The 16,672-nt window shown below is 39.6% G+C and overlaps 1 protein-coding gene across 4 annotated transcripts in view; it reads right to left on the bottom strand.

The window, feature by feature from the left end:
• Positions 1-16,672, bottom strand: part of arhgef10 (Rho guanine nucleotide exchange factor (GEF) 10) — a 153,032-nt gene that overhangs the window by 45,436 nt on the left and 90,924 nt on the right. For all 4 annotated transcript variants that reach the window (XR_005008541.1, XR_005008542.1, XR_005008543.1 and 1 more), the window contains 5 exons: positions 12,690-12,805; positions 10,632-10,759; positions 6,581-6,681; positions 3,723-3,844; positions 1,977-2,063 (listed from right to left, as the gene is read on the bottom strand). Coding sequence is in view for 1 of the 4 variants with exons in the window: in XM_036593312.1 (XP_036449205.1) it covers positions 1,977-2,063; positions 3,723-3,844; positions 6,581-6,681; positions 10,632-10,759; positions 12,690-12,805 (554 nt within the window). In the remaining 3 variants the exon portion in view is untranslated. The remainder of the gene's footprint in view (positions 1-1,976; positions 2,064-3,722; positions 3,845-6,580; positions 6,682-10,631; positions 10,760-12,689; positions 12,806-16,672) is intronic.

Here is a 16,672-nt window from a genome sequence, read left to right as displayed (position 1 = left end):
TTTTAGTGTCGCTCCAAAAGTGTTTTGCTGCCATTTCCTGGCAATACTGTCTGCTTATTTCCGTTACCGCGGTCAGTTTCCGCACATGCGAAGACTGAGAAATACGAAAGAAATCAGAGTAAGAGTTTACATGCACTGAGAAATCTGATTACTGAGCTGAAAACAGGGGTTTATATTGCACTGGTCATATGTTAACCTGTGTTCATTCGCAAAAAGTTCTTAGATAACTTGCTAAGTTGGCCGCCTCCACCAGTACAAACTGTAGACCTTTGGTAGTGCCTCTTTCAGTAAATCTGAACCATAGTTAATTTAATTTTACCATCTGTAGATTATCTACAGGGCCCTATCCAAATAAAAGGGGCCTGCTATTTGCCCTGGTGGCTACTCCAGAGAAGTTCTAGTCTTCAGGTTATGTTGTTTTTCCTTATGTTTTTGGGTACAACTGAGCAAGACAGTGTAGATAACAGTGTCTGCTAAATGAATACATGCAAACAGGAAGCCTTTTGCTAGCATGACAGTCACTCTTGCACAGATAACAGCCCAGGACAGCAATTATCATCAATTTAAATCCACTTTAGAAGCTTTCTTGGGTTGCACAACCTCCATAAGCATTATGAAAGATGAAGTGTCTGTGCTTGTACAGAAAGTGTGAGTTACAGGTCAGTGTAATATACTGAGAATCCTCCAAGCGAATCGCTCTAAAAGCTGTGAACTGTAGCGGAGAAAGGTGTGTTTTATGACTGCCTTTAAAGTAAATACAGCATAAGAGCTTCTAATGGAGTCACACTTCAGATCAGACACTCACACGGAGATTCAGGCTGTCCAAAAGAGGGGTGTTAAATTATATATACAGATGGCAGCCAAGGAATAGGCTGTCTTAGGTGAGGTGTGACTATGAAACCCAGGCAAAAGACATACATAAATACTCCCTAGTTATTAGCAGATAACTGCTGAGGTTAAGTATAAAACACTTAACATGTTAAGATGTCTTCATTTTAGCAAGTAATCTAGGATGAACAGTCTCATTACTCTAAGCAACAGACATTATCTTGTACTCATTATGATTAAACACTTCAATCGCCCACCAAAAGTGTGTAGGCTGCTTATTTCCAAGCGGCTCTTGAAAGAAAATGGGTTTTAGAAGATTATGGGTTTGTCGCCAATGGATTAAACCCTGTCTTGGACAAAACTGTAACGACAGTAGTGTTTTGACCATTACAAATCCTCTTTAGTCTCAGCTTTGGCTCAGTCTGGGAGTGGGAAACCGACCCTATATATATATATATATATATATATATATATATATATATATATATATATATATATAAGATGTTGAATAAAATAGATGGTATATTTACGGACAAAAAAAGAACAAATAACACCAATAAGCTGCTGGTGCTCTCAGAACATTGGAACTGGCCACTCCAGAGTCCACATCACTGAATGTGTTTGGGATCATTTGGATTGTAAGAAACAGAAAATGCAACCACTTTCTGAGACTGAACTTTGGAAATGTGGAAAAATATCCATGCAGATCTCTTTGAAAAATGGAAAAAGCAAGTCTGCTGAAAAGAACAGAAGCTGTAATAAAGGTAAAAGGTGGATAAACTAAATACTCAAAATGTTGATATTTAGTTATTGAGTCTTCTGTGTAATTTTCTGTTAAATCAGACTTTTCCCTTCCAGTGAAAAAGGAATAACTTCACAGCCTTTTGACTCAAAGTGAAAAGTCTCTCACTGTTGCACAGAACTGTATATATTACAGTGTTCCCTTTTTATGGCCCTACAGTTGCCTTGCCTCAAGTTATTAATGAAAAGATGCTTAAAATATCAATAAAGACCAAACTGTGCTTCACAAAACCTCCTAAACTGCTATACATTCTGATCTCCTGTCTTGCTGTATTGCTGTCTTGGCACTGGGAGTGCTTTCAGTAAAACAGCCCTGAATGTACGGACACGCCCACTCTTTCTCTTACCCAGACACATCCGTGACCTACTGCTGGCATGTCTGCTGTGCTTTCACTGTTAACATGGGGCTCTGGGTTATGGACGGCGCACTCCACCTAAGACACACAAACACAAACACACATTCATCTCTTCATCCAGTTTCTCAACCAAATCCAGCATATTTTTAAACTGGCAAGCAAACTGTTTTGTATACCAACAAAAATAATGATGTGCAAGTATGATTTTGCTACAGCAGTAAGTTTTAGAGCAGAGGTCTCAAAACAGTCTTGGAGGTCTTAGCAAAGACGTTTAGCAGTTTTATCTTAACACATTTGACTCAACTCATCAGATAATTACCAAAGCTTCATGAGCTGAATGTCCTGTGGAAAAATCTCCAGCAGCTTGTGTTCCATACTAATTTTAGAGCAAAGAAAGATCCGGCACTGTCTGTACATATCTACTGTTTATACAGTCTACTGATAGTTACTTACTATAATACCATTATCCAATATTGTCAACATGACTAAAAGGGGACCTTCGTGCTTTTCTGGTTTCCTCCCTTTCCTTTAGTGCAGTGGTGTCAAACTCAACCACTAAAAGAGCCATGTTAAAAAATCTCTGCAAATCAGTGGGCCAACTGTGTTTTTATTTCATTTTTACTTAACATTTTGCCATGACCCCAACTGGCCATTGTTTATTCAAAATATGCAAAACTACAACAGCAAAATAGGCACTGAAAACCAATTCAAAAATAATTCTAAGTAAAAATAAATAGTTTTAGGTATTTTTTAAACTGCCTATTTGCTTGAATTAGACACCAGGCATCTAAACCTTTGTGTAAACTGCTGGCCCATAGATTGTTGCTGGGGGAAGGGGGTCAGAACACTCATGTTGCAGTGCGTGCTGGGAACTACAGTACAGCTCTGGATGAATCAGGCTAATAATAATAATAATAGAGAATTAAAATCATTTTGCGGGTCGAATTGGACTGTGTTTGTGTTTGACTTTCAGAATCTGATATGGCAGAACCAATACTTTTAAAAAAAAAGCCACACCGGCATTTACAGCTGCTTAGGATAGATGGGTCTGTCTGCAGACTACAAGACAGGGACATGTAGGGGCGGGAAAACTATGGCAGTCGACCAATCAGAACAGAGTGGTCGGGCTGACCAATCAGCGCACACTGGACTCATCGGGACGTGGGGCTTAAAGACATACAGTATGAAAAAAAAACACAAATGATACTATTACCTACTAAAGATTATGGCTGGATATCGCTCAAAATGTTTCAGCACTGAAACCAACACAGGTACCTTCACTTTTATATGATCCTTTTTTTTTTAAAAGCTTCTTTTGACTAACAGACTGAAGGTGGGCGTGGCCTAAATTTGAAATGGGCATACAGTGCTGGTCTGGGTATATTGAAATGCAACAGATAACAGGCTAGTCAAGAAGTGCTGACATTAATAACATGCAAACAGGCTGTAATTCGGAAAACAACCAATCTAGATTTTGAACCAGACAGATGTTAAAGAACTGACTATAATACTTATGTATTATGAATTTGGTACTGAATGACTTTTTTCTTTAAATACTTGGATAGTATTGAAATATTCATTCGGTACCACAGAAGTGTTGAATTTAGATACTCAGCTCTACAGACAACATCAGTTGTAGTAACACAAATGCTAAGATTTCACTGTACCTTATGATTATTACTGATTGATATTGTTGGTTTAATATATGAGGCATTTGACAGGTGCAGTTAGTCTTACCTTAAACTCCTGCAGTCTGGACATGACCACAGGCAGGTGCTTCAGCAGGAGAGGATGCTTCTGTTTCTTTATCTGATTACTATCATCTTCAGCAAAGAACCAGCCCTGCAAGTTGTCCTCCTCTGTAACACATACAAGCAGACAGACCACATGAATTTCCACATCATTGTAAACCCTCTTTTCTCATATTAAGTCTTGTGCTCAGTCAATGAACCAGTTAAATGGGGACGCAGCACTGCTACACTAATGAAAACCTCAGAACCTAATGGGCACATTAAGGAATGTACACATTAAGGCCTGACTGCCCTGTTAAAGGGAAATCATACTGAATCATGCTGAAATATTTCTATTGATTGTCAGTCGCTGATACACAGAGAGAAAAGCATAGCAAAAACAGTTTCCTGGGTTTCATTCTTTCAATTTATTAAGATGCATTTTCCAGAGAGTCTAAAAATTGCTTCCATTTGCCTTTTTTGCCTCAAAGCCAGGAAGCAGGAGTGCTCTGTCTTCCAAAAAATGTAATGGTTGCAAAAGCTCTTTTTCTTACAATCAGTACGTCGAGTATAATATGTTTTCATTGAAAGGCATCAGAGTAGAGTATCTGGACAGTTCTGAACCAGCCTGAGTTCCCCACAGATAAATAAGACCAATGTTCGCAGCACAGCCAGCAGAACACTGAAAGTCTGGCACAATCGCCTGAGCTTAGTTTTTAAAAAGTCTTCTGAGCAGACTTTGGCTTCTGGACTGGATTAGGTCCTGAAATCACCCTATTTCGGGGCCCTGTTTGAGGACTGAATCCAATCCAAAGTACATCTCAAATCCAATATGAAGTTCTGCAAAAATGTCTGGATGCTAGAAGGTAGTGAGATTGCGCAGTCCAGGGCTCAGCCTGGCACAATCAGCAGGACCCAGCTTTTCAAAAAAATCACGGGATTAGATTTTTGCCTCTGGATTGGATTGAGTCAGGAAATCTGCCCCAGTGAGGATCGAATCCATTCCAAACTAAATCAGAAATTGAACGAGATCTGCAAAAAATTTGTGGATACTAGACGGCGGTGAAATAGCAGAGTAAACGAAGAGTAAACCACTTTGGATTGAAATTTTATAAATGAAAATTAAGTGCTTTCCCTCTTAGAGGATACTGTTGAGCTCTGGGGCACTATCATGGTTTCCCGTCCTGGCTCCACCTTCATCCCGGCTACTTATTAGAGATCCCACCCATGTATGTTTGTTATCCCTACTTCCAGGTGTTTTTAGTCTTGTCTGTTTCTCTCTACAGTCCTCATGTTTCTCAGTGCCAATGTGTTTGTCACCTCTGTGTCTAGTCTTGTTCTCACACTATGTTTGCTTTAATATACATCCTTCTTCTATGCCTTTCCATTTGTGACATAGATGACAGGGAGGCAGAGCTAGGGTGACGAGACAAACTAGACATGGACCCTATGTGGGAAAATTATGAAAGGCACAAGTCCTTTTCCAATAGATAGCAGGCAGAGGGAACTCTTAGTGCCTCTGACATGAAAGGTCAAAAATCTTGAAATGGCAAAACGAAAATTATCCGAACTAGAAATTTTGCGTTAATTAGATAAATACAGCCAGGCTTTCTCAACTATTAGGCCTTCAGGAGCTGGACAGTAGGCCTTACGGGTTCAACTAGCTACCAACAAGTCTTTTGTGACTTTTACTGAAGGAGTCACTGTAAAACTGTTTATGTATATGTTGATGTCTGTAATGCTGCGTACACATGAAAAACCTGTCATTACACACCTCAGAGCAAGACGCGGCCGATGGCTGCATGACGCTACGCAGTTGTTGCCATGGTGACCATGGTGCCAGTGAAAATGGAAGGCTATTAGAGGAGAGCTTTATCAGTGTACTATGTTTTATTTAAGGTGGAAAAAGGCAAGAGGCTGCTCTGTACTCTTTCATTTCTATAGTACAACACTGAGTTTGTCTGGAATTCAATGAGGAGATGCTTGCCGTCCATGTCTTCCAGAAAATCAACATCTGGTTAATTCCACTGCTGTGGTTGACGGCAATGGTTGGAATAATTGAACTCTTGATGTAGCGCTCTGCTTACTGCTGCGGTCTGCAGAATGTTGTCGCTTACAGTGGCAGAATTTTCCACTACAGCTCTATTGAAAACAATGGAATATCTGGTTTGCTGTCGTCTGCCTACCACAAACATGTGAACGCAGCATTACAACCTTCACATAAAATATGGGGAATGTCTTTTAGAAGCTTCAAATGTCCATGTTTAAGTTAGAGCTGCCATAAACTGCACATGTGCACTGCTGGCCGCTTGGTACTAACACAACATTACAAATCCCTTAGGGCAAATCAGCATTGTCACAGTGGTCTGGTCTTCAGGTAATCTGAAAAACATGGGCTTTGCATAAAGCAAACAGGTTTCTGCATTACACACTGCTCTGTAATGTCATATTCTCGCTTCAGAATGACACTTGACACTGGATACCTACATGATATTTTCACAGCAGAATAAGTGATGCCCTGTACTCTTATTTCTTTGTTTTTCTTTTCAGTTTTGATTTTCAGTCTGAACTGAAGGCCTGGTTCTAATAGTCATGGTTCACTACTGATAGCAGGAGGTGTGTGACACTTTCAACGAAAATACAACTAGCCACCATTACATCATTGCTGAACACTGACAGCACAGCATAGAATAAAAACGTTTTTTATTGTCTTTAGAGCTCATAGCACTGGTCAACAGTATTGAGGGGGATTTGAGAAGCACAGCTGTGTGGAATTCTCATAAAGGAATTGGAGGAAGAGGAATGGGATCTGGACCCTGCACAGACAAAGACAGGAAACTGCAGAGAGGAGCACAGGACACGTACCCAGAGCCAGCTTGGCCATCTGCAGGTTGCTGATCCACGCCTGTTTGATGGAAGGGCTGAACGTGTTGAAAACTGCAGTGAAGAACGTGGGTCTGCCTGACCTACAGAGAGAGACAAACATGGGTCAGGAATGAAACCAATCTGATCATTTATCATTAGTTTGGGTGGAACATTTGAAATGTGCTAGCTAGCACACAGGGACCATCCTCTGAGCCAAACCACTTGCTTAGTCTGATTTTCTTAGAAGGCCCATATCATGGAATTTACCTTGCTTTGTTTAAGTTAAAGAGTTCAATGTACTTTGTAAACAGTTTTGTAAACACGATCATGAAAGTTTTAACTGATGACTGTCATGTAAATAATTACGGTTAATGATTTGTCTTTTCTAGTTCACTGGGCCTCTTTCACCAATATCTTCTAAGAAAAAGTCTACGTCAGATTCATGACGTGCTTTTGAAGCACAGAATTGCTCACATCTTTGTGCTCTTGAGTGTGTGTGGATTCTGTTCTTACCTAAGAACAAATCCCAAATAACAAAACACTGAAAAATGTCAGAATCTTCGCCAAAACTGTGAGTTTTAAGAAGAAATTTCTTCTTAAGAAATGTTGGTGAATGAGGCCCATTATGTGCAACTATTAAAATACATGCCTAAAGTGGCCATACTGGCCGATTAACCATCGTACTCGCTAGCTTTGTTCAGTAGCTAACACTGGTCTTACTATCAAATCAATACTGTGTGTCTAAGTCACACATGTAGAGTTGAGCAAAGCTGCATGTTCTTTACAAACATGAATATAAAAGCAACAAAAAAAACACTTGTTCCGTTAGGATATATGTTTAAACCAAAAAAAAGAAGAAATACATAGCCAACAAATCAAGAAACATTAATGAGCACTGCTCTATGAGTGAGAACTTTTTTGTTTTCATAATACCTGTGATGTCTCAATAAATCTGCTTAATACTTTTGAATTTGTAAAGACACCTGAAGACACTCCACCCTGCAGCGTCTGCCAAGGTAAATATTAATTATGGATGTTGACTGGTTTGCAAACATGACTTTACGTGTCATATTGATTACTCTGGCTTTGGAAGTGACATTCAGCCATTCATTTTAAATGATTCATGAAAGAAGTCAGGAACACTTTCTCAGCCTAGATGACTAAAGACATAGTTAAGGTATGCTTACTTCTCATTGAATTCCTTTACAGCCAGGAGAAATATCCTTCAGCAAAATCCATTACAGTATATATTCTCTGTCTGAGAAAATTAGGACTAAAACATGGTCTAAGATTAGCCAGCTCCACTAAAACCTAAAATGTGACTTTAACTATAATTTTCAGTATATGACTACAACTAAAACTAAATTTCAAATTCCTGTCAAAATTAACAACGACTGTGAGCAGTTTTGGCTCTAACTTTCTCTAGAATGGAGTATTTCACATCAGTCTGAATGTGTTTACATGTTGACAGTTTAATTATGCAGAATTTGGAAAAATTGGTGCAACCACTAAGGGATAAGGAGGAGAGACTGAAAGACTGTTGGGGTATTTTTGTACATAATGTTTGAGTGGTTTTATAAGTGAACTTCAGTGGGGGAAAAAATACAGGAAAAATGTAGAATATGGGCCTTTAATATCCGGCAAGACTGGCTCAAGGCAGCAAGGAAGAAACCAGCAGCTACTCAGACAGCTGGAGAATCACACAGCCTGACTTTTCCTGTTTATCAGTGACACAGAAGGAAATGATGCAATACCTCAGAGGTCTGGCCAAGGCCTGTGACATCAGCTGTGCAGGGTCGCCAATATGCCACACTTACTAAGAGGCTGATATACTCTGATTTGTCCAACAGTGGAAATGGAGATGCACTCGATGTGCGATTTAAACAGGTTTTGGATGTTTTATAAGGATCTTTTGTTTTTTTCCACTAAAGACATGTAAGTCGAGGAATGGAATCCAGAACCCAAAGAGAGTGAATTGGAGAAGCCTGCAGTTCAGTCATGACATCGAGACGACTGAGCGAGAATGTGTGCGATTTATTTTGGCCAGAGGGATCAGTGAGGGGTGAGAGCACCACAGCTGCGAGGCTGAAGAAGATCCTGAATAATCCAGACCCTCAAATCAGAGAACGCCACCAAAACCCTCACAAAATAAACAGTGTGGGAGAAAGTGTGGGTGTCTATGCATGGAGCGAGTGTGTCTATGTGTTAGAGTGAGAGCTGCGACTCCTATGCAAATTGATCCAAAAAAGGGGGGGCATTGGAACGTCTCTAAGCACTGATGAGGGGAATAAGATGTTGAATTTGAAGTCAGTGAGTCACCTTACCACAGATGCACTGGGGTACTGGCCTCAGAATGATCAAATGGTGCAGGGAATTCAACACAAATACAAACGTGTATCACAACCACACAACATGATTTTTTAAAGATACTAATAATTTGTGCAGTTTTGTGTTTTCATGCTATGAAAAGTAATGCCACCAACTTTTTCGTCATTAAACATGCAATCCGGTGGCAATTCCTTGACTGATACATGACATTATTTGAATTTTCAGTGTACATGGGGGCGTGGCCTATGTACATCTTTAAGATGTTTACAGAGTCATTCAGAGTGTTTTGGTATGAAATGTTCCATTCTAGAGAAACTTAGGCTATGTTCACATTACAAGCCTCATTGCTCAAATCCGATCTCTCTGACATGATGGTTCACACTAGTTTAGGTAAGTGATTCAAATCCGATTAGTCATTAATGTGAACAAACGACGTCCTGAAATGAACCGCATGTGCATGTCCTACTCAGTAACGTCACGTGAATGAATCACGTGCATCATCAGCAAACAAACTAATGAGCAGAACGAGCTTCGCTGTGAAGATAATTAACTCTGATCAGCTCTCAGCTCTGCTTGACGCTGATGCCATGGTAACGCTGAATGATGGCGCATGCGCAGCGGAAAAAAAGCACATGAATTCCAATCTGAGCGTCACATTAAGGTCTCATTGCCACAAATCGGATACGTATCCGATCTAGAACCACGTATGAAAGTGACTCAGGTCGGATTTGAAAAGATCAGATTTGCGTGTCCGCACAGTTTTGAAAACATCAGATCTGAGTCATATTAGGGCAAAAAATCAGATTTGTGCCACTTCAACCTGGTAACGTGAACAGAGCCTTAGCAGAATGTTCACAGTGGTGGTGATAGGAACCAGACGTCTGAAGAGTTTAATGCCTATAAAAGCTCCCTCACAGAAAGTTATTGCATGAAATGATTATGCTGATATATGGCAAAACAGAACCCAAAGATGATTTTTTTAACAGATATTAACATCAGCGATAAAACACGCACAGTAGGCTCACTGGTGGTTCTGGATACACAGCAAAAATGGAATCTTGGCAAGTGAAATTATCGTTAACATCTGAATTATCTAGTTGACATATATGATTTTAGTAAGTCAGATTATCTCACTATATTGGATAATTTTGCTTGTTCTAAGAAATGTGCTTGAAATAAGTAAAATTATCTGCCAATATCATAATAATTGGGATCATTTTACTTACCTAAACCACAAGGTAAGTAAAAAATGTCTAGGAATAAGTTAAAGAATCCTATAGTAAGCTTAAAATAATGTAAAAATGAGAAATATTAGATATATCAACTAGATTTCAGAACATTTGCCTTGCCAAGACACCATTTCTTGAGGTGTAGTGAGTAAAACGGCTATATTTATATTCCTATCACTACCACTGTAAAGAAATCCGAGTCAATGCAATGAAGCATCTCACATCAAACCGCTCTGAATGACTCTGTTTACATCACAATGACTGAATGATGCAGAAATCTTGAAAAATCAGAGGAGGTCCCCAAGCTAGCGAGATGTTTAGGATAAACAAAAATCACAGTTAAATTAAATGTCGTTTTTGACTTGTGAGCTGTCAGACGTGTTGCCTATGGAACCTTTTGGTGTTAAGGCAGTGTGTAAATTGAATAGCCACTCCTGTCCAAATAGTATTCAATTCTGTGTGTGGTCATAAGGTTACTGAGTGGTCATACATACTTGTCCTGTTTCCCCGGTAACTGTAGCTGGATACGGCAGCGGTCTGCAGCCCTGATCTCCTCTTCTTTCTTAAGGATGAGACGCTGAAGGCCTGAGACCCAGTCCTGTGCTACTGCCCCATTCACATTCTACACAGACACACAGTGAGAAAGAGAGGAACATGAACACAACCTTGAAATCAGCGACGCACAAAATATTGTTCCTTAAACATCATCACAACATTGGAATACTTACTATAGAAGTGGGCAGCATGCAAATGAGCCCCTAACCAAACTAGTGAATGTTTTACTGTGAGCTGTGAACATCCTGACCAATCACAGATGTGCTTTAGGTGTTAGGACGAATCAATACATGTCAATATATCATAATATCTGTCAATAAAGTGTGTAACGATACACAAAATCTTTAATTTGGTTCAATACAGTTTTCAATACAGCAAAAATTGGGAGTTTCAAGGATTTTATTGACCACTGCGTCTCCAGATTATGGCTGAAATATCCGGTTAGGGAACGGAAGTGTCGTTTCTTACTGGTTTTAGTGAAGTCAAACAATGTGTGCTTACTTTTTACGTTATTGGGCCTCATTCACCAACCACTCTTAGGAAGAAATTTCTTCTTAAAACCCACTTACACAGTTTTCATTAAGACATTCAGTGTTTTCTTATTCGGGATTTGTTTTTAGGTAAGAACAGAATCTACACACAAGAGCACAAAGGTGTGAACAATTCTGCAGTTTAACAACACGTCATGAATCTGACGTCGACTTTTTCCTAGGACCTTTCTTAAGAACAAATTTAAGAAGATATTGGAGAATGAGGCCCATTGCTTTCTCCCATTTAACGTCTCAGAGGTGTTTCTGGGACAATGTGCAGTTTGTGGAGCCCACTAAACTCAAGTAAAAATGAAAGTAGGGCAGAGCTTTAGCAGACATGTGAATGTAGCTTCACAATGACTCAATAAAAAAGCCCAGTGGTCAACACTGAAATCTCTGCCCACAAAATGCAACAAGATGATGATTTGCCGCTTTTTCTTCTCTTTATAACCGGCTATTTTCTGCCCACTAGATCAGGCTGAGCAGGTCAACAGAAAGCTAAACAACTAACAGGCTAACAGACCAGTCATAGAAAACAGGCTTCAAGTTCAAGCCTTTAAAGATGGACACTTTAAGGCTGAGACATTAAAAATGTTACCTGTATGCTTGTTAAAGTGTCTGTATTTAAACTAGAGCTGACCTCAAAAATTCAATATAGCGCTGAGCTAGTCCCACTAGGTTGACGAGGAGCCTTATCGAAAAACAGATTTCTGCATTAGACATTGCTGTTTAATACCACTGCTTTACAGTTCTCTGCCTGCACCTGACTGATAGCATAGACTACAAATAGGATCCTCTGACTAAAGTGTTTCTCTCACACAGGTTCAGGGTTCTGCTGAAAGATCAATTACAAACTTTGGCACAGAAGCATTCGAGCGTCCCAACAATCAATTTCATTTTCTCCCACATTTCTTTCATGTTAGGATATTGTAAGCAATTTAATGTACTGTCTGGTAAGCTTGGCTGCAAGTTCCATCCATAAGTCACTCAGAGCATCATGGGGTGCAGGAATGTGGTGGATAGTATCCCAGTCTAATGTTCTAGCTAAGCTAACCAACCACCAACAAGCTAATATGGTAGCCACAATACAACGATACAATATGATAGAATACAATACGATACAATACAATGCAATATGATACAATATGTGTGTTGTTATATATCTAGTAGCAATATAACTGATATATGTTGAACATATGAGAACATTGAACGGCAGCATACATTTTGTCCTCAAAACGTACTCTTTCCACTGCTAGCGTTATAGTTAGCTCCAACTGGAATTGCCCATCTGAGCACACTTTTGACTCCTATTTTGCGATTTTTGTCACAAAAAGGTAAAATCCGTGACTTTCTCCCAGCAACTCCTTTTAACAGTGGTGTAATCACGAGCCACACAGTTACAGACATGAATCAACAACGTCATTTTAAGCAGTACTTTCTATAAGAACATTATGGTGCATATCTGACCTGATAGTTGCCTTTAAGGCTGCCGATCATGGTGGAGATTTGATTGACCAGGCCCAGGTCATGGATGAGGTTCTGCAGGTCCTGATACAGCTGGCCTGGACCCACATACAACTTATCTGCATTAAAAAAAAAGATACAGGTTTGATTAAAGGCACACTCCGATTTTAGAATGAGAAGACAGTTTGCTCATATGAACAGCTCATATGAATTAATGCACTGTGATTACAAAACGACAAATTTTGACTTGTTTTTAACAACATAGAAAAAGAAGATGCAGTCTTGACTAAAGCTATACAGTGTGATTTTATGGGAGGTCAATGTCTGCAGTAAAGATGCCATCTATTTTTGGTCCTCCATTCCTGTGCACTCCTTTCTATTTGTTTCACAAACGTTATGCACATTTACGAAATTTGGGCAGAAACAAATGTGAATTAAGTTTCCATCCATTACAGTCATGCAAAGAAACTTTAGATGATGTAGGCAACCATGTTTAGGGGCAGAATTGAAACAAGCAAGAGGGAGAGATTTAACTCTGTTTTTGCTTTAAGCAGAATGATCTTTATGGCCATGCAGCATCTTTTTATAGTGCTGTTTGCAGCTCAGAGACGCCAGGCAGGACAAGCAATGGCCCACCTAATGAGGGCTGTATCCCCATCCCACCCCAACAATGTCCGCCTTGCATCTGGAAATGCAAAGGCAACAACACAATCCTGAGAGCAAATAGTGCAGAGCCATTTTTCAAACAAGTTTTGGATCAGGTACTTCAGTTTATTTGAAAAACCCTTTTCCATCTCCTTTTTTGCCTTTCGACTTTAGCAAAACTTTTCCACTTCAATCTAGTATAAAACTTTGGCCGTTTTTTCCAATTTCAGGCTTTCCATCTTTTTTTCCTTGTACATTTTCAAAAAGTTGCAAAAAATTGGTGGATCGCCAGATTTGCCGCCCTTTGCCGTCCTTTGTATCCCCAGCATTGCGTCCCCTGGTTTGCTGTCCTTTCACTCCTTTCACAAGCTAATGTTATTGTCTATTCTATGATATTGTCTGTTCAAAGTGATTTATTTACACTTACAAGAGCTTCAACATCATAATCACTACAACTGGATCTGAGTATTCCACCTCATTAACATGCTGCATGAAAGCCTGTAAAAATGTGCTTAGACAGAAAAATAAATCCTGTCAATCTGAAAAGAGACTGGACTGCAGTGAATGGTGGTCAATCCACATTTACAGTGGGTTACAGTACATTAGAATACTTACACTACGCTACGCAGTAAGACTACATTTCATACACTGACACGTCTGCTTTGGTCATTGATTACTGTGAACTTTCATTTTGCAAAGCTGCAGATTTGGCCAGGTGTCTATTCCAAGACAAAGGACTGCATTATATGGGTTTCTCTTCTTCCAAATGAGAGAGAAGTAAGAGAATGAGAGAATAAGACTGCTGGAGGCAGCTGGCTGTTGGCTGGTGCGTCGTCTTTTTTCTCTCTGACTGAACTGCAGTAAATTGTCTCACACTGTGTTCTTAAGGGAACACTGGACAGTTTATCTCCTTAAATGGACAGACAGACACACACACACACACACTTGTACACTTAAGGTCAAAAGTTTGTAAGCAATACACACTTGCATAAATAAATATGCAAATTGTATTGTTTCCAAGCAAGTGCAGAGCAATTTTTTGTTAACAGAGAATGACAGGGATTGACCGAACCTCTGCAGCTCTGGTCATTCTCCTGCAAGAAGTAATTCTGGTGTAAAGGTTTTTGTCTCAGACTTATGGCGTCATATCCAATTCAAAATTTGCAAGCGAGCAAAAACGCTCTCACATGAGGAAAACTAGTCTTGCGCGTGAGGAAAACCCCTCGTTCACGCGAAGAGAACTACTAGTGCAAGGATACCACACTCATGTGCACGAAGGCAACTACTCGCATGAGGAAAACCACCCTAGATAGAATGTAAATAGAATTCAGTAATTACGGGCAGCGTTTCGGCTAATGTCATTGTACTGGCGGACCATGAAGGTCATCTTCTAGTCTGAAAGTCCTGTTCCCGGTTTTTTATATGCAGCAAAAGCTCTGACAACCAATGACAGCCAGCCAATCACAACACTGTTACAGGAATCAACAGTAATCAATCATATGTCGGGACCCGCCCACAGCAGTCAAAAATGAATGAAACTCTTGCGCGAGCAGAAGCTTAATAGCAAGCAGAAAGAACAGTCGAGTGTCAGGCAAATTTTCCTCACACATGCAACTCTGCAACTCTGCAACTCCCGCAGTAGTTGTCTAGTTGCTCGCTTGTGTATTTTGAATCGGATTTGACGCCTCACAGACTCAAATGCTTGTTTATCAATAGGGGTCAGCTCAAAAACTGGTGGATTCGTATGATAATTCCATTCATTTCTTAATTCTGACATGTTGTATCTACTATAGATTTAACTATCGGAGTAAATTAGAAGGTAGTTATTGCTGCATTACAGTCACTCCCACTCAGGTTTTTGGGTTTTAGGAACATGACTGAGAAGGCCGAGATAGTGCAGCTGCCAAATGCTCCAGCTGCAGTTAACTAAAAGAAATGAAAAGATATTTCTCTGTTACGTATTTTAAATTGGGAAACTAAAATGTTGGCAGATCATCCACTGAAGAGAGAGACTAGTATAGAATGCTGAACAGCACTGTCTATCGCTGCACTGGTTCGCTCTAGTGTTAGTGTTAACTCATTAGCTTATCTAAAGCAGCCTCCACTACTCAAGACTTTTCCAAATGTACACACTTAAGACAGATGGTTCTTCGGGTTTCTTTACTAAAGAAAATGGCTCTGTATTGAACCATGAATGCTCAAAGAACCCTTTGCATGCTTAAATAGTTCTTTGCATCGAGAAAGTGTTCTTCAGATGGATGGAGACTGTGCTGTAGATGGTTCTATACAGAACCTTCTTGAAAGGGGTTCTCTATAGTACCAAAAAGGGCTTTCACTATTGTTACAAGCCAAAGAACCCTTTTTTGCGGCGATATAGAACCTTTTTTTGCATTCTCCATCAATCTGAAGAATCATTTCACGATACAAAGAACCTTCTTTTTAAAGAGTGTACACTCTTAAAAAGATGGTTCTTCAAGGGTTCTTTAGTAAAGAAAATGGTTCTATATAGGGGCGAGGGGTGAAATGGGATTGGGCCTTACACTTACCATTACCACTCCATGTCATCCTCTAACTAACATCTAACTTCAATTATGCACAAGAATCAGCATGGTGACCAGCATGGTGACCAGCATGGTGACCAGCATGTGTGCTGTTAACTGGCTGTTAAAACAGAACAAACAGTGTTAATGTGGCGTTCACTTTTGCATGGCTGCTCTGCAGAAGGCTTTAAAGCTGCCCAGGCAGCACTTCCCTGGCTACTGAATCAATGCCTCTCCATTTCACTAAGACAGCACCAATAACAGTTACACAGAGCAGCGCAGTCCACCCATGGCACACACTGTCAGCCCTCTTCAACACTGACTCTGATTATCAGAGCTGCTGTCTGTGTGAGAGTCAAGGACCGATGAATTGAACTCTTATCATATATACACGGTTCATTCTGTCTCCTCTGTGGGAGCAAATGAAGGGTGTAATGTGCTGGAATGTTTGAAATCACTTATGTTCATACTTTTTGTTATTTTAGATATAATTATACTAACTACGTAAATGTTAATATTATAAATCAGACACCAAAGACATGGTAAGATGTTATATTCAAAAGAAGTTATTAAAGGATTAAGAATACTGTAGTTAGATCAATAACATGATGGCCCAAACTTTTTTGGTAAATAATTTAATAAATACCTGACATACAGTCATGCGCTAAAGTTTGAACACCTCTGGTCAAATTCCATGTTTTGTTGATTTTCCAGATAAACATAAGTCAACACATGCTCTATAGAGAAAAAGCATAAATATGGCATTTTTTCTGAAAACTGTGGTGCACAATTTCTATTTAT

This window comes from Colossoma macropomum, unplaced genomic scaffold (genome assembly GCF_904425465.1).
Source record: "Colossoma macropomum unplaced genomic scaffold, Colossoma_macropomum, whole genome shotgun sequence".
Lineage (NCBI taxonomy): Eukaryota > Metazoa > Chordata > Actinopteri > Characiformes > Serrasalmidae > Colossoma > Colossoma macropomum.
This window is presented reverse-complemented; position numbering and strand designations above follow the sequence as displayed.